The sequence below is a fragment of the Ranitomeya imitator genome, chromosome 5 (genome assembly GCF_032444005.1).
Source record: "Ranitomeya imitator isolate aRanImi1 chromosome 5, aRanImi1.pri, whole genome shotgun sequence".
Classification (NCBI taxonomy): domain Eukaryota; kingdom Metazoa; phylum Chordata; class Amphibia; order Anura; family Dendrobatidae; genus Ranitomeya; species Ranitomeya imitator.
The window spans coordinates 525,109,252-525,135,873 of NC_091286.1; the positions used below are offsets into that span (position 1 = coordinate 525,109,252).

Sequence of the window (26,622 nt, forward strand, 5' to 3'; positions counted from 1 at the left end):
TCCTCACTATGGCCCTGGGCGCTCATTGCGCATGCGCGAGCTGCGCTCTTCACACAGGCACCCATCGGCATCTGCGTTCCCAGCCTCGTTCCTACTACCCACATGACCCTTCACGCTCCTTCCTTACTTCCTGCCCTGACACCATATTAACCGACTGACCACCACTGACAGCGCACAGCACCACAGGTGAACCTGGCAGTCTGGACCCGCAGGTATTAACTCCGGCTACTTTGGCACTTTTATTAAGGCAATTTGCCGTTATCTAGTCCTTTACCTCTGTACTCTAACCTCGCATACCATTTTGTTCCCTTAGGCTGGTTTCACACTTGCGTTTTAAAATGCATGCGTTTAAAAAAACAACGCATGGTGAAAAAACGCATGTAAACGCGTGCAAATGCTGCGTTTTTTAGACGCATGCGTTTTTGCATGTGGTGAAAAATACGCGGCGTTTTGACGCGTTTACATGCGCTTTTTCATGCGTTTGCGTTTTTAAACGCATGATGAGAAGTGTGTGACAGCTGCCAATCATCAAAATCAAGTAAAAAACCCACTATAAACAGAAATAGCTAGGGTTAGGGTTAGGGATTCTAACCCTAACCCTAATGGGATCCTAACCCTAACCCTACCCTTAACCCTACCCCTAACCCTAACACTAGAGATCCTAACCCTAACCCTACCCCTAACCCTAACCCTAAAGGGATCCTAACCCTAACCATTAGGGGTAGGGGTAGGGTTAGGGTTAGGATCCCTAGGGTTAGGGTTAGGGTTAGGGGTAGGGTTAGGGTTAGGATCCCTTTAGGGTTAGGGTTAGGATCCCTTTAGGGTTAGGGTTAGGATCCCTTTATCACCTTTATGGTGGGGGTGGCATATCAGTGTGTTTTCTGGCTTTTTTTCTATAAAAACGCATGCGTTTTTAACGCAACCAAACGCATGTGCTTAAAAACACATGCGTTTACATAGACAGCAATAGGTTTTTTTGCCACAAAAAAAACGCATGCGTTTTTTGCGGCAAAAAAACGCAGCTAAAAATTACTACATGTTGCATTTCTGCAACACAACGCATGCATAGAAAAGACGCATGCGGCTGCAAAAAGGGGCAAAATGCATGCGTTTTTAATGTTAAGTATAGGAAAAAAACGCATGCGTTTTTTTTCGCAAAAACGCAGCGGCAAAAAACGCAAATGTGAAACCAGCCTTAGTCTTTATAGAGACCATATCCCCTCCCGTGCCTTTCCGGATTCTTAAAACTAAATGGTATGTTATCCTTCATACCTTTTCTTTTCCTATCCCTTTGTGGCCTTTTCTTAGTACACCTTTTCTACCCACAGCTATCCTAAGGAGTCCATACTTGGTTATTCCGTACTGCATTTTTTTCCTCTTTCAAACCATTCTCTTAAGGTCAGTTTTACATGTTTACACTTCCGTAATCCTAGTATAACATGTATTCTCTACTTGTATGTGTATGTGGATCATATGTGGTGCTTGCCACCTTCGGTTCCGCCCTATTAGGTTTAATCTGTTTTATGCATACACAGTTCGCAGTCGTTACTTCTAGGGGCAGATCCTGATTTGCATAAAACAAATTTGTATATATTTTTGTATATATTTTGTATATATCTCCACATGTGTACATATTGGACCGAATGTATTTCACTGTATATAATTTATACTTGACACTGTGTATATCTGCACTGGGATATTTTTTTTGTTCATGGAGTACAAGCTTTTGCCTTGATAAATGTCCAATTTTTGCTATCTCTATTGTCTTTTCCAGCGAGGTTTGAAAAAGACCCGTCATTTGGGTTGAAATGTTTCCTCGACACCCTTATGCTTTATTGTGGTGACTTCAATAAACGTTTGCTTATGATATGCATTTAAAAACCCAAATTTAGAGTGCGGCTGTTTTTTCCTGAACCTACCCCTGTAATACCGCATGCAATGGAGCCTACCACAACAGATTTTTATAGGTGCAGTATTCGGGAATTGTACCAAATTTTGGCACCTTACATTGGCAGGATTATTTTGGTTTAAGAGTGAGGATGTGCAGCTCTTTTAATCAAGTGTCTTTAATCATTCTGACATTTTCCCATTTGATCTGTGAACCCTAGATATCACGCTCACATATGTAATAGGTATGGTATATTCAGATTTTAGTGACGTAGAGTGACTTTGCTGTAACCTGTATCCTTTGCATGAAAGTTTTGGTTTGAAGAATAAACCTAACTCCACCTAAACATAACATTTCACATTAAAGAAGTACTCTTATCTAAGTTTGTATCCTCTTAATATATTGCAATCATCATATTACATTACATTTATAGCATTGTGTACTTACAATTGCTCATTTTACTTTTCTACCTAGTAAATTCTTCCCTTTTCTCTGCTCTATGTAGAAACAGGAAGTCTCTTGTTCTTGCATTTATCTTTCCCCTCTTCAACCTCTGACCCAGTTGCTCCCTCCTGCCCTCTGCCAGGGACTTTGCAGTGGCTCATGACTCACACAGGGAACATTTACCTCCTGTTTCTACAGAGAAAGATTCAGCTAGTCTGTTTTTAATCACTTGATGTCATAAACCTAATATAAAAGAGAAGAATTAACCGGGTAGAAAGACAAAATGAACAATTGTAAGTACAGAGTGCTATATATTATGATAATTGCAGTATATTAAGAGGGTAAAAATTTTGATAGGAGGAGCACTTCTTTAAACCAGAGCACATCCCAATTTCCCAGTTCCCACTTGAGATTATACTCCCATGGGCCTAGGAAGCTGAAATTTGTGTTCCTGTCTGTCAAGGTCCACATAGTGGGAATGTATAAGTGGAGATAGGTTTTAATGTTTATAGATTATCAACCATTTAGATAACTTCATATTAGTCACAATGTTGAGATTAGATTCGTGACTAAGGCTACGTTCACATTTGCGTTGTGCGGTGCAGCATCGGCGACGCAACGCACAACGCAAATGTAAACGCATGCACAACGCAGCGTTTTGTGATGCATGCGTCCACTTTTGCATGGTTTTTGGCGCATAAAAAATTGCATCATGCAGTGTCCTCTGCGCCCTGACGCATGCGCCACAGTGACGCATGCGTCACAAAACGCAAGTGCAACGCATGTCCATGCGCCCCCCATGTTAAATATAGGGTCGCATGATGCATGCGTCGCCGCGGCTGCGCCCGACGCAATGCTAATGTGAACGTAGCCTTATACATGCTTTCCTGTACAGAGGCACCTACAGTGGTTGCACTACACAGCTTCTGAGTTACTAGACAGGTTGATATTGTTTCTAAATCTTTATTTTATAATAAGAATTATATTCTAAATAAAAGCACAGAGATTTTCCTGTTTAATATGATTTATAATATTTTGTTCACAAGCTAATTCCATTGTTAGGCTAAGGTCACATCTTCATCAAATACCTGCTTCACAGAATCTCAGTCTCCATCACAAAATTATCAAAGCAGTGTTTTTTTTTCAAATAAAATAATGGAGACCATGCGGAAAACCGAAGGACTCCATTGTGGTCCATGGAGTCCATGTGGCACCATTGGTATTAATTGTGTAATTGATGTAGCCCAGAAAACAAAAAATATGAGAAAAAAGAGAACCTAGCCTTCACAGTGGGATGTGCTTATACCTTAGTTCAGTGTTTTCACTATTCCTAGGAGAGGTTTTTTTAATATTTTTGCTTACAAATTCATCAGATGCAGTAGAGCTGGGCATCACTTTGAACTCTTAAAGGGGTTTTCCCATGAACAAAGTTCATTTTAATCAATAGATCTTGGAATAATAATACGTTCCACAATTGGATGTGTTTAAATAAAATGTTCCAGTACTGAGATAATCTTATAAATGTGCCACTGCTGTGTACTGTGTAATGGCTGTGTCTGACCGTACAGGAACATGGTCTGATCATACCACAGCTCCTGGGCAGAGGAGGAAACAAAAGGGAGTATTATTATTATTTATTTATATAGCACCATTTATTCCATGGTGCTTTACATGAGAAGGGGTTACATACAAGTTACAGATATCACTTACAGTAAACTAACAATGACGGACTGATACAGAGGGGCGAGGACCCTGCCCTTGCGGACTTACATTCTACAGGATTATGGGGAAGGAGACAGTAGGTTGAAGGTATACAGAGTATACAGACAGGATAGCAGGAGATCACAGCTGATCACATCTAATTGTGGAAATTATTATTATTCCAAGACTTATAGATTAAAGTGAACTTTAATTTGAGGGAAAACCCATTCTAAAATTACACATTAGAATAAAAGTTGTCCGTACCCACCAATATTGGCAGTTCAGCCAATTCTACAGTGTATGTGCAGGCACCCAACTCTCCCATGACAGCTGATGTCAGAGGATATGAAGGTTAAGCAATTTGAATTAAAACGCGCATCTCTTTTGTTCTTCGGGAGATAAATACAGTATCTATAGATAAATATGGCATGAACGCTAAGCCGAGCTGCACATTCATGAGTATAGGGGAATAGAGAGAGCTATAGGCTGAATAAGCATTTATTTGACAGCAACTGCATGTGTATGGCCAGCTTTATGTGCTGTTATAGTTTGTCAATTGGTTACTGTCACTGCCTGTTGTTGAATCTAGACCTATACTCTGCATGCCATTTCTAAGCTTAATGTAAGGTGCTTGCTTATTTGTTACCTGCTAACCCTTCAATTTTTTCACTGAAAGTTTAGAGATGAATTAAACAACACACTGAGTATTAAAGAAGCACTCTTCTCATCAGAGGTTTTATTCTCTGTGACAAAGTCACTGGTAGAATGCTGGAGGGGAGATATGTTTCACTATGCCTAATGGCGTCAGTGATATAAAACCCAGAGTTTTTCCTCCAGCACACTAAGTGTTGTGAGGGGTTAAGCTAATTTGCATAATGGGCTGGCTTTTATGTGGACATTCATAAAGTGGGTTGGAGGATGTCCACCTTATCTCCACCCAATGGTGTGGTCTGGGGCTTAAGTAGCTAGCCCCCAAAGGCAGCAGTGTTCATTGTCTGGAGAGGAACACTCCAGAGAAGTGATTGCTTGGTTTTGTCTATGCCTGAACTGTGGGTCTTGCTAACCCTGAGAGGGCTGATCCCCACTAATACAAAGACTGTAGCTAGTGCTACCATTTTGTTTTGTTTTGCTGTTTTGCCCAGAGGGATGTGTTTATTTTTTGCTTCAGCTTAGTTTATGTCATATCAAATAAATCAAGGGCACTACTAAAGCCGCAGTGTTCCCAAGTCTACCTCTGTGTGCAGCCGAGTGAGCCGATCTACCACACCTCATAAAATATGCAGTCATCATATAATATGGCACTGTGTACTTACAATTGCTCATTTTGCCCTTGTACCTAGGGATTTTGCTGTGATATATAATTATAGTTCTAATGATGACTCATTGAGGGAAAAATACTTCCTGTTTCTACATAGAAGGATTAATCTAGTCTGGTTTTAATCACGTGATGTCTTAAACATAATGGAAAAGAGAATAATTAACTGGGTAGATGGGCAAAATGAGCAATTGTAAGTACACAGTGCTATATAATATGATGACTGCACTATATTGAGAGGATAACAACTTTGATGTGAATGCTTCTTTAATCACCTTATTAATTTCTGCCACTCCTATGCTTCTGCTTCTCAATCACCCTGATGGTGTCTGTAGTTTGGCCTCCTGTGATGACATCATATTTATTATATGACGGTTGAGTGCCTGAGCATCAACATTTTCCAAATCTAAATGTTACTCTACATAAAATCTGTGCTTAAAAGAATCTAAACTTATCCTTACAAAACTCCAACTTTAATGTTACATCAGCTACAATATTTACACATTGTATAAATTTTAAATGGGTTTTCTACTCTTAAAAAAGTGTTCCCCAAATGATAGAACTCCTGTAAAATAACAAAATTAGATATTACTCATCCTTCCCAGGTCCAGCACAGGCTTCCCACCGCTGCTTCTGCCTCACACTAATTGGTTCTGTCAATGTAGGTGGCATGAGTTACTGAGCTCAGCAATTGGCTGCTGAGGTGATGTGTGCTGTCAACATTCTGGAAAGCCCTATGTTTTGGGGGCCAATAAGACTAGCATTGTACACACTAGTAAATTTTCATGAATTTGACGGTAAGACGGTCAGATATTGCACCCATATTGGCCTATCTGGCCAAGGCGGGCGTTTAAACACCAAATGTTACAACATTTGTGGGCAACTTCCGAGTTATGCAAAAATATTGTGACTTATTAAGGGGTTATTAACCATCTCATTCATTTCTTCTTGCTCTGTGAGCACACACATGCAGTGTTCACTACTGAACACTAAAGGGCATGCAATGAAAGATTACGTCCTGAAACCAGTGCCAGAGTCTGGATGCACTTTGTGGGGGGAGTTTGTACGGCCCCCGAAGGATAGCATAAATATCCAAATGGCCCTTGGCAGAAAAAAAGATTCCTCACCCCTGTATTATAGGATAGTAGTCAGCAGTCATTCCCTGTCAACAGAGAAGCCTGAAAAAGGAAGAGCTGCTCTGTTGATGTTAGGTCAAATGAAGCAGCAGAACTGCCACCAAGAGTGGTCCAAGATGGCTGAGCTGGTGTCGGGCAGAACATGTAGGTAGTTAGCAACTACCTTCCCGTCAGTTCTTAGCCACATTAGAAAAAAAAAATAGTCCCCCCAGATAACCCCCTTAATAATTCCAGGTTTTATGTAATAGAAGCTGTGTAGAAACACTAGTGGCACTCTGCCCAATTGAAGTGCATTGTGGTAGGGCTTATTAATTCCTAATAATTGTTATATATTGCTATTTATCATTCATGAACACAGGGGAAACTAATGAGGAAAGGACATTCCGCAACTGGATGAATTCACTTGGTGTGAACCCTTATGTAAACCATATGTACAGGTAATGAATGCTTTTTTTACTGTGTCTATATATAATACTGTCTTAGTTATTTCATGTCTTGAAAGTGGAGTAGAATTGTTATAGTTCTGTGCTTAATGTATGTGAACTTGACCAGACTTTCTTTTTCTTTTGTTCTAGTGATTTTAGTGATTCTCTGATAATCTTCCAGCTATATGAACGAATACGAGTCCCGGTCGACTGGCGGCGTGTAAATAAAAGCCCATTTTCACCTCTTGGTGGACATATGAAGAAGGTGTGTGTATGGCTCGTTTTACATTATTGTGTAATATTTTGGTGACAACTGTATGACGTATATGGCTGGCCTTTAGAAGTACGGTTTATTCTCTTTTCATACTGGCATGTAAAAGTTTGGTCCCCCCGATCAAAATGACTGTTATTGTGAACAGTCAGGCAAGTTGAAGATTAAATATATATATATATATATATATATATACTAGCTATTGAACCCGTTCTACGCCCGGGTGGTGAGCATTTATATTGGTATATGGTCCCCATCCTGTCATGTGCTGCACCCAACCTGCGTCCCCATCCTGTCATGTGCTGCACCCATCCTGCGTCCCCATCCTGTCATGTGCTGCTCCCATCCTGCGCCCCCATCCTGACATGTGCTGCTCCCATCCTGCGCCCCCATTCTGACATGTGCTGCACCCATCCTGCGCCTCCATTCTGACATGTGCTGCACCCATCCTGCGCCTCCATCCTGTCATGCGCTGCACCCATCCTGCGCCCCCATCCTGTCATGTGCTGCTCCCATCCTCCTGCGCCCCCGTTCTGTCATGTGCTGCTTCCATCCTGCACCCCCGTTCTGTCATGTGCTGCTGCCATCCTGCACCCCCGTTCTGTCATGTGCTGCCCTATTCTGTCATGTGCTGCTCCCATCCTGCACCCCCGTTCTGTCATGTGCTGCTCCCAACCTGCGCCACCGTTCTTTAATTTGCTGCTCCCATCCATATACCCCATACGCTGCTCCATAAAGGTTTATGGCCCCCATAAGATGCTCCATAGTATATGCTCCCATACACTGCTCCATAAAGGTTTATGGCCCCCCTAAGATGCTCCATACTGTATGCCCCGTACGCTGTTCCATAAAGGTTTATGGCCCCCATAAGATGCTCCATGGTATGCCCCCGTACACTGCTCCATTACAGTTTATGGCCCCCATAAGATGCTCCATGGTATATGCCCCCGTACACTGCTCCATAAAGGTTTTTGGCCCCAATAAGATGCTCCATGGTATATGCCCCCGTACACTGCTCCATAAAGGTTTTTGGCCCCCATAAGATGCTCCATGGTATATGCCCCCGTACACTGCTCCATTATGGTTTATGGCCCCCATAAGATGCTCTATAGTGTATGCCCCGTACACTGCTCCATTATGGTTTATGGCCCCCATAAGATGCTCCATGGTATATGCTCCCGTACACTGCTCCATTATGGTTTATGGCCCCCATAACATGCTCTATAGTGTATGCCCCGTATGCTGCTGCAATATATATAAAAAAAAATACCATACTCACCTATCGTCGCTGGGCGCCGAGTGCTGGGGGGCCTGAGCAGGCGAGGACACCGGCGCGCTGTGGGGGTCAGGTGCCGGTATCGCCGCTAGCTCAGGCCCCCCAGCACTTGCTATATTCACCTGGCCCCATTCCACCGCTGCGCGCTGCCATCTTCCGGGTCCTCTGGCTGTGACTGGTCAGTCAGAGGGCGGCGCGCATTAAGCATGTCATCGCGCCCTCTGAACTGAACGTCACAGGCCGAGGACCGGGACACGGAGACGGAGCCGCACGCAGCGCTGGAACGGGGGACAGGTGAATATAGCTCATACTCACCCTCCTGGCGGTCCCTGCCTCTCCGTTGGAGATCGCGCTGTGCGTTCAGTGTTTACGCATACTCCTGGGAGCGTCACTATGAGGGGGCCAGACTGCGCCGGCGCCTGCGCTTGCACAGTCTATAAAGGCTTCGGACAGAGTGACGCTCCCAGCGTTATATTATATATATATATATATATATATATATATATATATATATACACAATGCCTACAAGTAGTATTCAACCCCCTGCAGATTTAGCAGGTTTAATAAGATGCAAATAAGTTAGAGCCTTCAAACTTCAAACAAGAGCAGGATTTATTAACAGATGCATAAATCTTACAAACCAAAAAGTTTTGTTGCTCAGTTAAATTTTTATAAATTTTAAACATAAATGTGTGGGTCAATTATTATTCAACCCCTATGTTTAATATTTTGTGGAATAACCTTTGTTTGCAATTACAGCTAATAATCGTCTTTTATAAGACCTGATCAGGCCGGCACAGGTCTCTGGAGTTATCTTGGCCCACTCCTCCATGCAGATCTTCTCCAAGTTATCTAGGTTCTTTGGGTGTCTCATGTGGACTTTAATCTTGAGCTCCTTCCACAAGTTTTCAATTGGGTTAAGGTCAGGAGACTGACTAGGCCACTGCAACACCTTGATTTTTTGCCTCTTGAACCAGGCCTTGGTTTTTTTGGCTGTCTGCTTTGGGTCGTTGTCTTGTTGGAAGATGAAATGACGACCCATCTTAAGATCCTTGATGGAGGAGCGGAGGTTCTTGGCCAAAATCTCCAGGTAGGCCGTGCTATCCATCTTCCCATGGATGCGGACCAGATGGCCAGGCCCCTTGGCTGAGAAACAGCCCCACAGCATGATGCTGCCACCACCATGCTTGACTGTAGGGATGGTATTCTTAGGGTCGTATACAGTGCCATCCAGTCTCCAAACGTCACGTGTGTGGTTGGCACCAAAGATCTCGATCTTGGTCTCATCAGACCAGAGAACCTTTAACCAGTCAGTCTCAGAGCCCTCCAAGTGATCATGAGCAAACTGTAGATGAGCCTTGACATGATGCTTTGAAAGTAAAGGTACCTTACGGGCTCGTCTGGAACGGAGACCTGTTGTGAATTCTGTTGTCGGGCTCCCTCCTGTGGTCATGAATGGTACTTCGGCTGGTTCTGTCCATGGACTTCCTCTGGTGGGTGTTTCTGAGTTTCCTTCCACAGGTGACGAGGTTAATTCGTTAGCTGCTGCTCTATTTAACTCCACTTAGATCTTTGCTCCATGCCACCTGTCAATGTTCCAGTATTGGTCTAGTTCACTCCTGGATCGTTCTTGTGACCTGTCTTCCCAGCAGAAGCTAAGTTCCAGCTTGTATTTCTTTGGTTTGCTATTTTTCTGTCCAGCTTGCTATTTTTATTGTTGTCTTGCTTGCTGGAAGCTCTGGGACGCAGAGGGAGCGCCTCCGCACCGTGAGTCGGTGTGGAGGGTCTTTTTGCGCCCTCTGCGTGGTCTTTTTGTAGGTTTTTGTGCTGACCGCAAAGTAACCTTTCCTATCCTCGGTCTGTTCAGTAAGTCGGGCCTCACTTTGCTAAATCTATTTCATCTCTGTGTTTGTATTTTCATCTTTACTCACAGTCATTATATGTGGGGGGCTGCCTTTTCCTTTGGGGAATTTCTCTGAGGCAAGGTAGGCTTTATTTTTCTATCTTCAGGGCTAGCTAGTTCCTTAGGCTGTGCCGAGTTGCATAGGGAGCGTTAGGCGCAATCCACGGCTATTTCTAGTGTGTTTGATAGGATTAGGGATTGCGGTCAGCAGAGTTCCCACGTCCCAGAGCTCGTCCTTTATTATCAGTAACTATCAGGTCATTCCGTGTGCTCTTAACCACCAGGTCCATTATTGTCCTGACCACCAGGTCATAACAGTACAGGTGGCCTAAAGTACTAATGCATCTCAATAGAGGGATAAGAGAAGTTCTGAGACCATTTTTTTTTTCTTTGCAGTGTGTTTTGTCTCCCTTTTCCCCTTTACCTCTGGGTGGTTCAGGACACAGGTGTAAACATGGACATTCAAGGTCTGTCCTCTTGGATGGATAATCTCACTACAAGGGTACAAAACACTCAAGATTTTGTGGTTCAGAATCCGATGTCAGAGCCTAGGATTCCAATTACCGGTTTTGTTTTTTGGTGATAGATCTAAGTTCTTGAATTTCAAAAATAATTGTAAATTGTTTCTTGCCTCGAAACCTCGCTCCTCAGGTGACCCTGTTCAACAAGTAAAGATCATTATTTCTTTGTTACGTGGTGACCCTCAAGACTGGGCATTTTCCCTTGCGCCAGGAGATCCGGCATTGGGTGATGTTGATGCGTTTTTCCTGGCGCTTGGATTGCTTTATGACGAACCTAATTCAGTGGATCAGGCAGAGAAAATCTTGCTGGCTCTGTGTCAGGGTCAGGATGAAGCGGAGATATATTGTCAGAAGTTTACAAAGTGGTCTGTGCTCACTCAGTGTAATGAATGTGCCCTGGCAGCAATCTTCAGAAAGGGTCTCTCTGAAGCCCTTAAGGATGTCATGGTGGGATTTCCCATGCCTGCTGGTCTGAATGAGTCTATGTCCTTGGCCATTCAGATCGATCGACGCTTGCGTGAGCGTAAAGCTGTGCACCATTTGGCGGTACTATCTGAGCATGGGCCTGAGCCTATGCAATGTGATAGGACTTTGACCAGAGCTGAACGGCAAGAACACAGACATCAGAATGGGCTGTGTTTTTACTGTGGTGATTCCACTCATGCTATCTCCGATTGTCCTAAGCGCACTAAGCGGTTCGCTAGGTCTGCCACCATTGGTACGGTACAGTCTAAATTTCTATTGTCCGTTACTCTGATTTGCTCTTTGTCATCCTATTCTGTTATGGCATTTGTGGATTCAGGCGCTGCCCTGAATTTGATGGACTTGGAGTATGCTAGGCGCTGTGGTTTTTTCTTGGAGCCCTTGCAGTATCCTATTCCATTGAGAGGAATTGATGCTACGCCTTTGGCCAAGAATAAGCCTCAGTACTGGACCCAATTGACCATGTGCATGGCTCCTGCACATCAGGAGGATATCCGCTTTCTGGTGTTGCATAATCTGCATGATGTGATCGTTTTGGGGTTGCCATGGCTACAGGTTCATAATCCAGTATTGGACTGGAAATCTATGTCTGTGTCCAGCTGGGGTTGCCAGGGGGTACATGGTGATGTTCCATTTTTGTCTATTTCGTCTTCCACTCCTTCTGAAGTTCCAGAGTTTTTGTCGGATTATCAGGATGTATTTGATGAGCCCAAAGCCAGTGCCCTACCTCCTCATAGGGATTGCGATTGTGCAATTAATTTGATTCCTGGTAGTAAGTTTCCTAAGGGCCGATTGTTCAATTTATCTGTGCCAGAACACGCCGCTATGCGGAGTTATGTAAAGGAATCCTTGGAGAAGGGTCATATTCGCCCGTCGTCATCACCGTTAGGAGCAGGGTTCTTTTTTTGTGGCCAAGAAGCATTGTTCTTTGAGACCTTGTATTGATTACCGCCTTCTTAATAAAATTACAGTCAAATTACAGTCAAATTCAACTATATCAATAGTAAAAGAATAAAAACTGAAAATGTAGGCCCCTTAAAAAATAGTGAGGAAAGAATGGTTGTAGATGACGAGGAAAAAGCTAATATATTAAACACCTTCTTCTCCACGGTATTCACGGTGGAAAATGAAATGCTAGGTGAAATCCCAAGAAACAATGAAAACCCTATATTAAGGGTCACCGATCTAACCCAAGAAGAGGTGCGAAACCGGCTAAATAAGATCAAAATAGATAAATCTCCGGGTCCGGATGGCATACACCCACGAGTAGTAAGAGAACTAAGTAATGTAATAGATAAACCATTATTTCTTATTTTTACGGACTCTATAGCGACAGGGTCTGTTCCGCAGGACTGGCGCATAGCAAATGTGGTGCCAATATTCAAAAAGGGCTCTAAAAGTGAACCTGGAAATTATAGGCCAGTAAGTCTAACCTCTATTGTTGGTAAAATATTTGAAGGGTTTCTGAGGGATGTTATTCTGGATTATCTCAATGAGAATAACTGTTTAACTCAATATCAGCATGGGTTTATGAGAAATTGCTCCTGTCAAACCAATCTAATCAGTTTTTATGAAGAGGTAAGCTATAGGCTGGACCACGGTGAGTCATTGGACGTGGTATATCTCGATTTTTCCAAAGCGTTTGATACCGTGCCGCACAAGAGGTTGGTACACAAAATGAGAATGCTTGGTCTGGGGGAAAATGTGTGTAAATGGGTTAGTAACTGGCTTAGTGATAGAAAGCAGAGGGTGGTTATAAATGGTATAGTCTCTAACTGGGTCGCTGTGACCAGTGGGGTACCGCAGGGGTCAGTATTGGGACCTGTTCTCTTCAACATATTCATTAATGATCTGGTAGAAGGTTTACACAGTAAAATATCGATATTTGCAGATGATACAAAACTATGTAAAGCAGTTAATACAAGAGAAGATAGTATTCTGCTACAGATGGATCTGGATAAGTTGGAAACTTGGGCTGAAAGGTGGCAGATGAGGTTTAACAATGATAAATGTAAGGTTATACACATGGGAAGAAGGAATCAATGTCACCATTACACACTGAATGGGAAACCACTGGGTAAATCTGACAGGGAGAAGGACTTGGGGATCCTAGTTAATGATAAACTTACCTGGAGCAGCCAGTGCCAGGCAGCAGCTGCCAAGGCAAACAGGATCATGGGGTGCATTAAAAGAGGTCTGGATACACATGATGAGAGCATTATAAAGCGCCATGGAATAAATGGCGCTATAAAAATGTATAATAATAATAATAATAATTATACTGCCTCTGTACAAATCCCTAGTTAGACCGCACATGGAGTACTGTGTCCAGTTTTGGGCACCGGTGCTCAGGAAGGATATAATGGAACTAGAGAGAGTACAAAGGAGGGCAACAAAATTAATAAAGGGGATGGGAGAACTACAATACCCAGATAGATTAGCGAAATTAGGATTATTTAGTCTAGAAAAAAGACGACTGAGGGGCGATCTAATAACCATGTATAAGTATATAAGGGGACAATACAAATATCTCGCTGAGGATCTGTTTATACCAAGGAAGGTGACGGGCACAAGGGGGCATTCTTTGCGTCTGGAGGAGAGAAGGTTTTTCCACCAACATAGAAGAGGATTCTTTACTGTTAGGGCAGTGAGAATCTGGAATTGCTTGCCTGAGGAGGTGGTGATGGCGAACTCAGTCGAGGGGTTCAAGAGAGGCCTGGATGTCTTCCTGGAGCAGAACAATATTGTATCATACAATTAGGTTCTGTAGAAGGACGTAGATCTGGGGATTTATTATGATGGAATATAGGCTGAACTGGATGGACAAATGTCTTTTTTCGGCCTTACTAACTATGTTACTATGTTACTATGTTTGCTCGTATTAAAGGGGCTAGTTGGTTCACCAAGATAGATCTTCGAGGGGCGTATAATCTTGTGCGTATTAAACAAGGCGGTGAATGGAAAACAGCATTTAATACGCCCGAGGGCCATTTTGAGTACCTGGTTATGCCATTCGGGCTTTCCAATGCTCCATCAGTATTTCAGTCCTTTATGCATGACATCTTCCGAGAGTACCTGGATAAATTCCTGATTGTGTATTTGGATGATATTTTGGTCTTTTCGGATGATTGGGAGTCTCATGTGAAGCAGGTCAGAATGGTGTTCCAGGTCCTTTGTGCGAATTCCTTGTTTGTGAAGGGGTCAAAGTGTCTCTTTGGAGTTCAGAAGGTTTCATTTTTGGGGTTCATTTTTTCCCCTTCTACTATCGAGATGGACCCTGTTAAAGTCCAGGCCATTTACGATTGGACTCAGCCGACATCTGTGAAGAGCCTGCAAAAGTTCCTGGGCTTTGCTAATTTTTATCGGCGCTTCATCGCTAATTTTTCTACTGTTGCTAAACCGTTGACTGATTTGACCAAGAAGGGTGCTGATGTGGTCAATTGGTCTTCTGCAGCTGTAGAGGCTTTTCAGGAGTTGAAGCGTCGTTTTTCTTCTGCCCCTGTGTTGTGCCAGCCAGATGTTTCGCTCCCGTTTCAGGTTGAGGTTGATGCTTCTGAGATTGGAGCAGGGGCTGTTTTGTCGCAAAGAAGTTCTGATGGCTCGGTGATGAAGCCATGTGCTTTCTTTTCTAGAAAGTTTTCGCCTGCTGAGCGTAATTATGATGTTGGTAATCGTGAGTTGTTGGCCATGAAATGGGCATTCGAGGAGTGGCATCATTGGCTTGAAGGAGCCAAGCATCGCGTGGTGGTCTTGACAGATCACAAGAATTTGACTTATCTTGAGTCTGCCAAACGGTTGAATCCGAGACAGGCTCGATGGTCGTTATTTTTCACCCGTTTTGATTTTGTGGTTTCGTACCTTCCGGGCTCTAAGAATGTGAAGGCTGATGCCCTGTCAAGGAGTTTTGTGCCTGACTCTCCGGGTGTTCCTGAGCCGGCGGGTATTCTCAAAGAGGGGGTAATTTTGTCTGCCATCTCCCCTGATTTGCAGCAGGTGCTGCAAAAATTTCAGGCTGATAGACCTGACCGTTGCCCAGCGGAGAAACTGTTTGTCCCTGATAGATGGACTAGTAGAGTTATCTCTGAGATTCATTGTTCAGTGTTGGCTGGGCATCCTGGAATCTTTGGTACCAGAGATTTGGTGGCTAGATCCTTTTGGTGGCCGTCTTTGTCACGGATGTGCGTTCTTTTGTGCAGTCCTGTGGGACTTGTGCTCGGGCTAAGCCCTGCTGTTCTCGTGCCAGTGGGTTGCTTTTGCCCTTGCCGGTCCTGAAGAGGCCCTGGACGCATATTTCTATGGATTTTATTTCGGATCTCCACGTCTCTCAAAAGATGTCGGTCATTTGGGTGGTTTGTGATCGCTTTTCTAAGATGGTCCATTTGGTACCTTTGTCTAAATTACCTTCCTCCTCTGATTTGGTGCCATTATTTTTCCAGCATGTGGTTCGTTTACATGGTTGTTGTGAATTCTGTGGCAGAGCTCCCTCCTGTGGTTACAAGTGGTACTTCGGCTGATTCTCTCTGTGAGCTTCCGTTGGTGGAGGAGAGTGGTACTGCAGCTTCTGAGTTTCCTTCCTCAGGTATTGTGGTGAAGTCATTAGGTGCTGCTCTATTTAACTCCACCTAGTGCTTTGATCCTGGCCTCCAGTCAATGTCCTAGTATTGGACCTGTTTCCTCCTGGATCGTTCCTGTGGCCTGCTGCTCTTCATAGCTAAGTTCCGCTTTTGCTATTTTGTTTGCTGTTTTTTCTGTCCAGCTTGCTTATTTGTTTTTTCTTGCTTGCTGGAAGCTCTGGGACGCAGAGGGTGTACCTCCGTGCCGTTAGTTCGGTACGGAGGGTCTTTTTGCCCCCTTTGCGTGTTTTTTTGTAGGGTTTTGTGTTGACCGCAAAGTTGCCTTTCCTATCCTCGCTCTGTTCAGAAAGTCGGGCCTCACTTTGCTAAATCTATTTCATCTCTACGTTTGTCTTTTCATCTTACTCACAGTCAGTATATGTGTGGGCTGCCTTTTCCTTTGGGGTATTTCTCTGAGGCAAGGTAGGCTTATTTTCTATCTTCAGGCTAGCTAGTTTCTCAGGCTGTGCCGAGTTGCATAGGGAGCGTTAGGCGCAATCTACGGCTGCCTCTAGTGTGGTTGGAGAGGATTAGGGATTGCGGTCAGCAGAGTTCCCACGTCTCAGAGCTCGTTCTATGTTTTTGGGTTATTGTCAGGTCACTGTATGTGCTCTGACTTCTATGTCCATTGTGGTACTGAATTACCTTATCATAACACATGGTATCCCGGAGAACATCGTTTCTGACAGAGGTTCCCAGTTTGTTTCGAGGTTTTGGCGATCCTTTTGTGCAAGAATGGGCATTGATTTGTCTTTTTCCTCGGCTTTCCATCCTCAGACAAATGGCCAAACCGAGCGAACTAATCAAACTTTGGAAACATATCTGAGATGCTTTGTTTCTGCTGATCAGTATGATTGGGTGTCCTTTTTGCCGTTGACTGAGTTCGCCCTTAATAATTGGGCCAGCTCGGCTACTTTGGTTTCGCCGTTTTTCTGCAATTCTGGTTTCCATCCTCGTTTCTCTTCAGGGCAGGTTGAGTCTTCGGACTGTCCTGGTGTAGATACTGTGGTGGATAGGTTGCAGCAGATTTGGACTCATGTGGTGGACAATTTGACATTGTCCCAGGAGAAGGCTCAACGTTTCCCTAACCGCCGGCGCTGTGTGGGTCCCTGACTCCGTGTTGGGGATTTGGTTTGGTTGTCGTCTCGTTATGTTCCTATGAAGGTTTCCTCTCCTAAGTTTAAGCCTCGTTTCATTGGTCTGTATAAGATTTCTGAGGTTATCAATCCTGTGTCATTTCGTTTGGCCCTTCCTGCTTCTTTTGCCATCCATAATGTGTTCCATATGTCGTTATTGCGGAGATACGTGGCGCCTGTGGTTCCATCCGTTGATCCTCCTGCCCCGGTGTTGGTTGAGGGGGAGTTGGAGTATGTGGTGGAGAAGATTTTGGATTCTCGTGTTTCGAGACGGAAACTCCAGTACCTGGTCATGTGGAAGGGTTATGGTCAGGAAGATAATTCCTGGGTTTTTGCCTCTGATGTTCATGCTGCCGATCTGGTTCGTGCCTTTCATTTGGCTCATCCTGGTCGGCCTGGGGGCTCTGGTGAGGGTTCGGTGACCCCTCCTCAAGGGGGGGGGGTACTGTTGTGAATTCTGTTGTCGGGCTCCCTCCTGTGGTCATGAATGGTACTTCGGCTGGTTCTGTCCATGGACTTCCTCTGGTGGGTGTTTCTGAGTTTCCTTCCACAGGTGACGAGGTTAATTCGTTAGCTGCTGCTCTATTTAACTCCACTTAGATCTTTGCTCCATGCCACCTGTCAATGTTCCAGTATTGGTCTAGTTCACTCCTGGATCGTTCTTGTGACCTGTCTTCCCAGCAGAAGCTAAGTTCCAGCTTGTATTTCTTTGGTTTGCTATTTTTCTGTCCAGCTTGCTATTTTTATTGTTGTCTTGCTTGCTGGAAGCTCTGGGACGCAGAGGGAGCGCCTCCGCACCGTGAATCGGTGCGGAGGGTCTTTATGCGCCCTCTGCGTGGTCTTTTTGTAGGTTTTTGTGCTGACCGCAAAGTAACCTTTCCTATCCTCGGTCTGTTCATTAAGTCGGGCCTCACTTTGCTAAATCTATTTCATCTCTGTGTATGTATTTTCATCTTTACTCACAGTCATTATATGTGGGGGGCTGCCTTTTCCTTTGGGGAATTTCTCTGAGGCAAGGTAGGCTTTATTTTTCTATCTTCAGGGCTAGCTAGTTCCTTAGGCTGTGCCGAGTTGCATAGGGAGCGTTAGGCGCAATCCACGGCTATTTCTAGTGTGTTTGATAGGATTAGGGATTGCGGTCAGCAGAGTTCCCACGTCCCAGAGCTCGTCCTTTATTATCAGTAACTATCAGGTCATTCCGTGTGCTCTTAACCACCAGGTCCATTATTGTCCTGACCACCAGGTCATAACAGAGACCATTGCGGTGGAGTACGTTACTTATGGTATTGACTGAAACCAATGTCCCCACTGCCATGAGATCTTCCCGGAGCTCCTTCCTTGTTGTCCTTGGGTTAGCCTTGACTCTTCGGACAAGCCTGGCCTCGGCACGGGAGGAAACTTTCAAAGGCTGTCCAGGCCGTGGAAGGCTAACAGTAGTTCCATAAGCCTTCCACTTCCGGATGATGCTCCCAACAGTGGAGACAGGTAGGCCCAACTCCTTGGAAAGGGTTTTGTACCCCTTGCCAGCCTTGTGACCCTCCACGATCTTGTCTCTGATGGCCTTGGAATGCTCCTTTGTCTTTCCCATGTTGACCATGTATGAGTGCTGTTCACAAGTTTGGGGAGGGTCTTAAATAGTCAGAAAAGGCTGGAAAAAGAGATAATTAATCCAAACATGTGAAGATCATTGTTCTTTGTGCCTGAACTACTTCTTAATACTTTAGGGGAACCAAACAGAATTCTGGTGGGTTGAGGGGTTGAATAATAAATGACCCTCTGAAAAGACTTTTCACAATTTAAAAAAAAAATAAACAAAGAAATAACATTCTTTTTTGCTGCAGTGCATTTCACACTTCCAGGCTGATCTACAGTCCAAATGTCACAATGCCAAGTTAATTCCAAATGTGTAAACCTGCTAAATCTGCAGGGGGTTGAATACTACTTGTAGGCACTGTATATAGATACTAGCTGAAGAGCCCGGCGTTGCCTGGGCATAGTAAATAACTGTGGTTAGTTATAGCACCTCACTTCTCTTATTTTCCCATCATGCCTCTCATTTAGCACCTCACTTCTCTCATTTTCCCATCACGCCTCTCATTTTTCCCCTCACATCTTTCATTTTCCCCCTCACATCTCTCATTTCCAGGTCGTCCCTCATGACAGCACCACAGTAGGTTGCTCTTCATATCCTTGATAGGGACAGGAACACAGAAGAGGTTAAATAGCCCCTCCCCACCTCCACCCTTCAGTGTTTTTCCTGTCCCTATCAGGGACAGACTCAGGAGAGAGATCTCTAGGAAGATTGGATTTTACCTGATGCGAAGTCAGGTCTTGGTAGAGCAGGAGCTCCTGAGTGCGGTCCCATCCTCCTGGAGGGGGCTCTGGCTGCGAGAGTCTGGAGACTTCCCAAGTCGCAGGATACCGATGGAGGTCCCTCCGCGACTAGGTAGAGCTGTGTGCTCCCATGGGCTGCCTCATCCCCTCACAAAAGGGGCTCTGAGACAGCAGCTGCGGCTGCGGTGTTTGGCGCTCCCTCGGGCTCCTCGTGCGGCCGGTGCTGGCGTCATTCCCCGGACTTCCAGTCCGGCGCTCCGGTCAGAGGTGACGACTTCCGAGGGGCGTGGCCGGATTCCCAGAGTCGGCGGCGCTGATGCATCTCCAGGTGAACCGGGAAGCTGCGGGGGTAAACAGAGACCGGAACAGCAACCGGATTATGCGCAAGAATCTAGGTCCCAGGCTGGTCGGCGTGCGTTCCAGATGACGCATGCGCAGTACAGCTGGGGACCTGAAATCACCGTGGAGGCCAGCAGCTGAGCTCGGAAGGAGGATGAATCAGATGTCTTGAAGCTGGGTAAGACTGACTACTTAATGACGGACATCTGACAGCACACTTGACTCAGTAAGATGGAAGGTGCTAGTCGCCCAGACGTCCAATCCTTAGAGCTACCCACTGACCATGTGAGTTGTACGTGGTATGGGATGCATTACAGAACTTTAGTTCCGTAGCTACAGGGATCTCCTTTACATTTACAGGATAAGGACATTCCCGAGAGGTCAACTACTAAGAAAAGGACCATTAGATGTCCATTGTGCACCTCCAAGCTCCCAGATGGCTATAAAAAGAAATTATGCGAAAAATGCATCGCTAAACTTCTTAAGGACGAACAGGCTTCGTTGTTAGATAATATCAAATCTATGATTAGGGATGAAGTCCAAGCTGCGGTGTCTAAATGGTGCCACCCCAGTCTCCGCGGCCTAAAAAGCCTATATGGGATATGGACTTAAGTTCTGAGGACAGGACTGTTATGATAAGATAATTCAGTACCACAATGGACATAGAGGTCAGAGCACATACAGTGACCTGACAATAACCCAAAAACATAGAACGAGCTCTGAGACGTGGGAACTCTGCTGACCGCAATCCCTAATCCTCTCCAACCACACTAGAGGCAGCCGTGGATTGCGCCTAACGCTCCCTATGCAACTCGGCACAGCCTGAGAAACTAGCTAGCCTGAAGATAGAAAATACGCCTACCTTGCCTCAGAGAAATACCCCAAAGGAAAAGGCAGCCCCCACATATTATGACTGTGAGTTAAGATGAAAAGACAAACGTAGAGATGAAATAGATTTAGCAAAGTGAGGCCCGTCTTTCTGAACAGAACGAGGATAGGAAAGGTAACTTTGCGGTCAACACAAAACCCTACAAAAACCACGCAAAGGGGGCAAAAAGACCCTCCGTACCGAACTAACGGCACGGAGGTACACCCTCTGCGTCCCAGAGCTTCCAGCAAGCAGGAAAAAACAAATGGACAAGCTGGACAGAAAAAACAGCAAACAAAATAGCAAAGCAGAACTTAGCTATGCAGAGCAGCAGGCCACAGGAACGATCCAGGAGGAAACAAGTCCAATACTAGAACATTGACTGGAGGCCAGGATCAAAGCACTAGGTGGAGTTAAATAGAGCAGCACCTAACGACTTCACCACTTCACCTGAGGAAGGAAACTCAGAAGCTGCAGTACCACTTTCCTCCACCAACGGAAGCTCACAGAGAGAATCAGCCGAAGTACCACTTGTGACCACAGGAGGGAGCTCTGCCACAGAATTCACAACAGTACCCCCCCTTGAGGAGGGGTCACCGAACCCTCACCAGAGCCCCCAGGACGACCAGGATGAGCCATATGAAAGGCACGAACAAGATCGGGAGCATGGACATCAGAGGCAAAGACCCAGGAATTATCTTCCTGAGCATAACCCTTCCACTTAACCAGATACTGGAGTTTCCGTCTTGAAAGACGAGAATCCAAAATCTTCTCCACAATATACTCCAACTCCCCCTCCACCAAAACCGGGGTAGGAGGATCAACAGATGGAACCATAGGTGCCACATATCTCCGCAACAATGACCTATGGAATACGTTATGTATGGAAAAAGAATCTGGAAGGGTCAGACGAAAAGACACAGGATTAAGAACCTCAGAAATCCTATACGGACCAATGAAACGAGGTTTAAACTTAGGAGAGGAAACCTTCATAGGAATATGACGAGAAGATAACCAAACCAAATCCCCAACACGAAGTCGGGGACCCACACAGCGTCTGCGATTATCAAAACGTTGAGCCTTCTCCTGGGACAAGGTCAAATTGTCCACTACATGAGTCCAAATCTGCTGCAACCTGTCCACCACAGTATCCACACCAGGACAGTCCGAAGACTCAACCTGCCCTGAAGAGAAACGAGGATGGAACCCAGAGTTGCAGAAAAACGGCGAAACCAAGGTAGCCGAGCTGGCCCGATTATTAAGGGCGAACTCAGCCAAAGGCAAAAAGGACACCCAGTCATCCTGATCAGCAGAAACAAAGCATCTCAGATATGTTTCCAAGGTCTGATTGGTTCGTTCGGTCTGGCCATTAGTCTGAGGATGGAAAGCCGAAGAAAAAGACAAGTCAATGCCCATCCTAGCACAAAAGGCTCGCCAAAACCTCGAAACAAACTGGGAACCTCTGTCAGACACGATATTCTCTGGAATGCCATGTAAACGAACCACATGCTGGAAGAACAATGGCACCAAATCAGAGGAGGAAGGTAATTTAGACAAGGGTACCAAATGGACCATCTTAGAGAAGCGATCACAGACCACCCAAATGACTGACATCTTTTGAGAGACGGGAAGATCTGAAATAAAATCCATAGAGATATGTGTCCAAGGCCTCTTCGGGACCGGCAAGGGCAAAAGCAACCCACTGGCACGAGAACAGCAGGGCTTAGCCCGAGCACAAATCCCACAGGACTGCACAAAAGTACGCACATACCGCGACAGAGATGGCCACCAAAAGGATCTAGCCACTAACTCTATGGTACCAAAGATTCCAGGATGACCAGCCAACACCGAACAATGAACCTCAGAGATAACTTTATTCGTCCACCTATCAGGGACAAACAGTTTCTCCGCTGGGCAACGATCAGGTTTATTAGCCTGAAATTTTTGCAGCACCCGCCGCAAATCAGGGGAGATGGCAGAGACAATTACTCCCTCTTTGAGGATACCCGCCGGCTCAGATAAACCCGGAGAGTCGGGCACAAAACTCCTAGACAGAGCATCCGCCTTCACATTTTTAGAGCCCGGAAGGTGCGAAATCACAAAGTCAAAACGGGCAGAAAACAGCGACCAACGAGCCTGTCTCGGATTCAACCGCTTGGCAGACTCGAGATAAGTCAAGTTCTTATGATCAGTCAAGACCACCACGCGATGCTTAGCTCCTTCAAGCCAATGACGCCACTCCTCGAATGCCCACTTCATGGCCAGCAACTCTCGATTGCCCACATCATAATTTCGCTCAGCAGGCGAAAACTTCCTGGATAAGAAGGCGCATGGTTTCATCACCGTGCAATCAGAACTTCTCTGCGATAAAACAGCCCCTGCTCCAATCTCAGAAGCATCAACCTCGACCTGGAACGGAAGCGAAACATCTGGTTGACACAACACAGGGGCAGAAGAAAAACGACGCTTCAACTCTTGAAAAGCTTCCACAGCAGCAGAAGACCAATTGACCACATCAGCACCCTTCTTGGTCAAATCGGTCAATGGTTTAGCAATACTAGAAAAATTGCAGATGAAGCGACGATAAAAATTAGCAAAGCCCAGGAACTTTTGCAGACTTTTCAGAGATGTCGGCTGAGTCCAATCATGGATGGCTTGGACCTTAACAGGGTCCATCTCGATAGTAGAAGGGGAAAAGATGAACCCCAAAAATGAAACCTTCTGAACACCAAAGAGACACTTTGATCCCTTCACAAACAAAGAATTAGCACGCAGGACCTGAAACACCGTTCTGACCTGCTTCACATGAGACTCCCAATCATCCGAGAAGATCAAAATGTCATCCAAGTACACAATCAGGAATTTATCCAGGTACTCTCGGAAGATGTCATGCATAAAGGACTGAAACACTGATTGAGCATTGGCAAGTCCAAATGGCATTACTAGATACTCAAAATGGCCCTCGGGCGTATTAAATGCAGTTTTCCATTCATCGCCTCGCTTAATACGCACAAGATTATACGCACCACGAAGAGCTATCTTGGTGAACCAACTAGCCCCCTTAATCCGAGCAAACAAATCAGATAACAATGGCAAGGGGTACTGAAATTTAACCGTGATCTTATTTAGAAAGCGGTAATCTATACAAGGTCTCAGTGAACCATCCTTCTTGGCTACAAAAAAGAACCCTGCTCCTAATGGCGACGATGACGGGCGAATATGCCCCTTCTCCAAGGACTCCTTCACATAACTTCGCATAGCGGCGTGCTCAGGCACAGATAAATTAAACAGTCGACCTTTTGGAAATTTACTACCAGGAATCAAATCAATAGCACAATCAGAATCCCTATGCGGAGGTAGGGTATCGGACTTGGGCTCATCAAATACATCCCGGTCATCAGACAAGAACTCTGGAACCTCAGAAGGGGTGGATGACGAAATAGTCAGAAATGGGACATCACCATGTACTCCCTGACAACCCCAGCTGGACACAGACATGGATTTCCAATCTAATACTGGATTATGGACTTGTAGCCATGGCAACCCCAACACGACCACATCATGCAGATTATGCAACACCAGAAAGCGAATAACCTCCTGATGTGCAGGAGCCATGCACATGGTCAGCTGGGTCCAGTACTGAGGCTTATTCTTGGCCAAAGGCGTAGCATCAATTCCTCTCAATGGAATAGGACACTGCAAGGGCTCCAAGAAAAACCCACAACGCCTAGCATACTCCAAGTCCATCAAATTCAGGGCAGCGCCTGAATCCACAAATGCCATGACAGAATATGATGACAAAGAGCAGATCAAGGTAACGGACAGAAGAAATTTTGACTGTACCGTACCAATGGTGGCAGACCTAGCGAACCGCTTAGTGCGCTTAGGACAATCAGAGATAGCATGAGTGGAATCACCACAGTAGAAACACAGCCCATTCAGATGTCTGTGTTCTTGCCGTTCAACTCTGGTCAAAGTCCTATCGCACTGCATAGGCTCAAGTTTAAGCTCAGGTAATACCGCCAAATGGTGCACAGATTTACGCTCACGCAAGCGTCGACCGATCTGAATGGCCAAAGACATAGACTCATTCAGACCAGCAGGCATAGGAAATCCCACCATGACATCCTTAAGGGCTTCAGAGAGAACTTTTCTGAAAATAGCTGCAAGCGCACCTTCATTCCATTGAGTGAGTACGGACCACTTTCTAAATTTCTGACAATATACCTCTATCTCATCCTGACCCTGACACAGAGCCAGCAAATTTTTCTCTGCCTGATCCACTGAATTAGGTTCATCGTACAGCAATCCGAGCCAGGAAAAACGCATCGATATTACTTAATGCAGGATCTCCTGACGCAAGAGAAAATGCCCAGTCCTGAGGGTCGCCACGTAAAAAAGAAATAATGATCCTAACTTGTTGAACTGGGTCACCAGAGGAGCGAGGTTTCAAAGCCAGAAATAGTTTACAATTATTTTTGAAACTCAGAAAAAAACTCCAAAAAACAAATCAGGAATAGGAATTCTCGGTTCTAACATAGAATTCTGAACCACAAAGTCTTGAATATTTTGTACTTTTGCCGTGAGCTGATCCACACATGAAGACAGATCTTTAATGTCCATCGCTACACCTGTGTCCTGAACCACCCAAATGTCTAGGGGAAAAAAAAGGCAAAACACAGCGCAGAGAAAAAAAAATGGTCTCAGAACTTCTTTTTTCCCTCTATTGAGAATCATTAGTACTTTCGGCCTCCAGTACTGTTATGATAAGATAATTCAGTACCACAATGGACATAGAAGTCAGAGCACATACAGTGACCTGACAATAACCCAAAAACATAGAACGAGCTCTGAGACGTGGGAACTCTGCTGACCGCAATCCCTAATCCTCTCCAACCACACTAGAGGCAGCCGTGGATTGCGCCTAACGCTCCCTATGCAACTCGGCACAGCCTGAGAAACTAGCTAGCCTGAAGATAGAAAATAAGCCTACCTTGCCTCAGAGAAATACCCCAAAGGAAAAGGCAGCCCCCACATATTATGACTGTGAGTTAAGATGAAAAGACAAACGTAGAGATGAAATAGATTTAGCAAAGTGAGGCCCGACTTTCTGAACAGAGCGAGGATAGGAAAGGTAACTTTGCGGTCAACACAAAACCCTACAAAAACCACGCAAAGGGGGCAAAAAGACCCTCCGTACCGAACTAACGGCACGGAGGTACACCCTCTGCGTCCCAGAGCTTCCAGCAAGCAGGAAAAAACAAATAGACAAGCTGGACAGAAAAAACAGCAAACAAAATAGCAAAGCAGAACTTAGCTATGCAGAGCAGCAGGCCACAGGAACGATCCAGGAGGAAACAGGTCCAATACTAGAACATTGACTGGAGGCCAGGATCAAAGCACTAGGTGGAGTTAAGTAGAGCAGCACCTAACGACTTCACCACATCACCTGAGGAAGGAAACTCAGAAGCTGCAGTACCACTTTCCTCCACCAACGGAAGCTCACAGAGAGAATCAGCCGAAGTACCACTTGTGACCACAGGAGGGAGCTCTGCCACAGAATTCACAACACAGGACCCAGCAAGCAATGACGCCAACAATATAGGAGGAAGACTACAATACTTCCTAGAAGGATGACAGAACATAACTCAGAATCAGTGGATTCTACAGACAGTTGCACAGGGGTACAAGATAGCGTTTACTCATCTACCCCCCAAGAGATTCTGTTTAACACAGACGGAGTCATCAGCAGTACATCAAAGGCTGCTAACAGACATACGGGAACTCTTAGAATTACAGGTCATAATACCGGTACCCCATCATCAGCATTTTCAGGGGCATTACTCCAGTCTGTTCTCCATAAAAAAAACAAATGGAGATTACCGTACAATAATAAACTTAAAACCATTAAACAAATGGGTGGCGTACAAACACCTCAAGATGGAATCTCTCAAATCAATTACACCGT

General features: G+C 45.0%; 1 protein-coding gene across 1 annotated transcript in view; it reads left to right on the plus strand.

The window, feature by feature from the left end:
- PLS1 (plastin 1) overlaps positions 1-26,622 on the plus strand; it is a 243,679-nt gene that overhangs the window by 115,034 nt on the left and 102,023 nt on the right. Inside the window, exons 11-12 of the mRNA XM_069727564.1 lie at positions 6,843-6,921; positions 7,060-7,174. Coding sequence (XP_069583665.1) covers positions 6,843-6,921; positions 7,060-7,174 — 194 coding nt within the window. The remainder of the gene's footprint in view (positions 1-6,842; positions 6,922-7,059; positions 7,175-26,622) is intronic.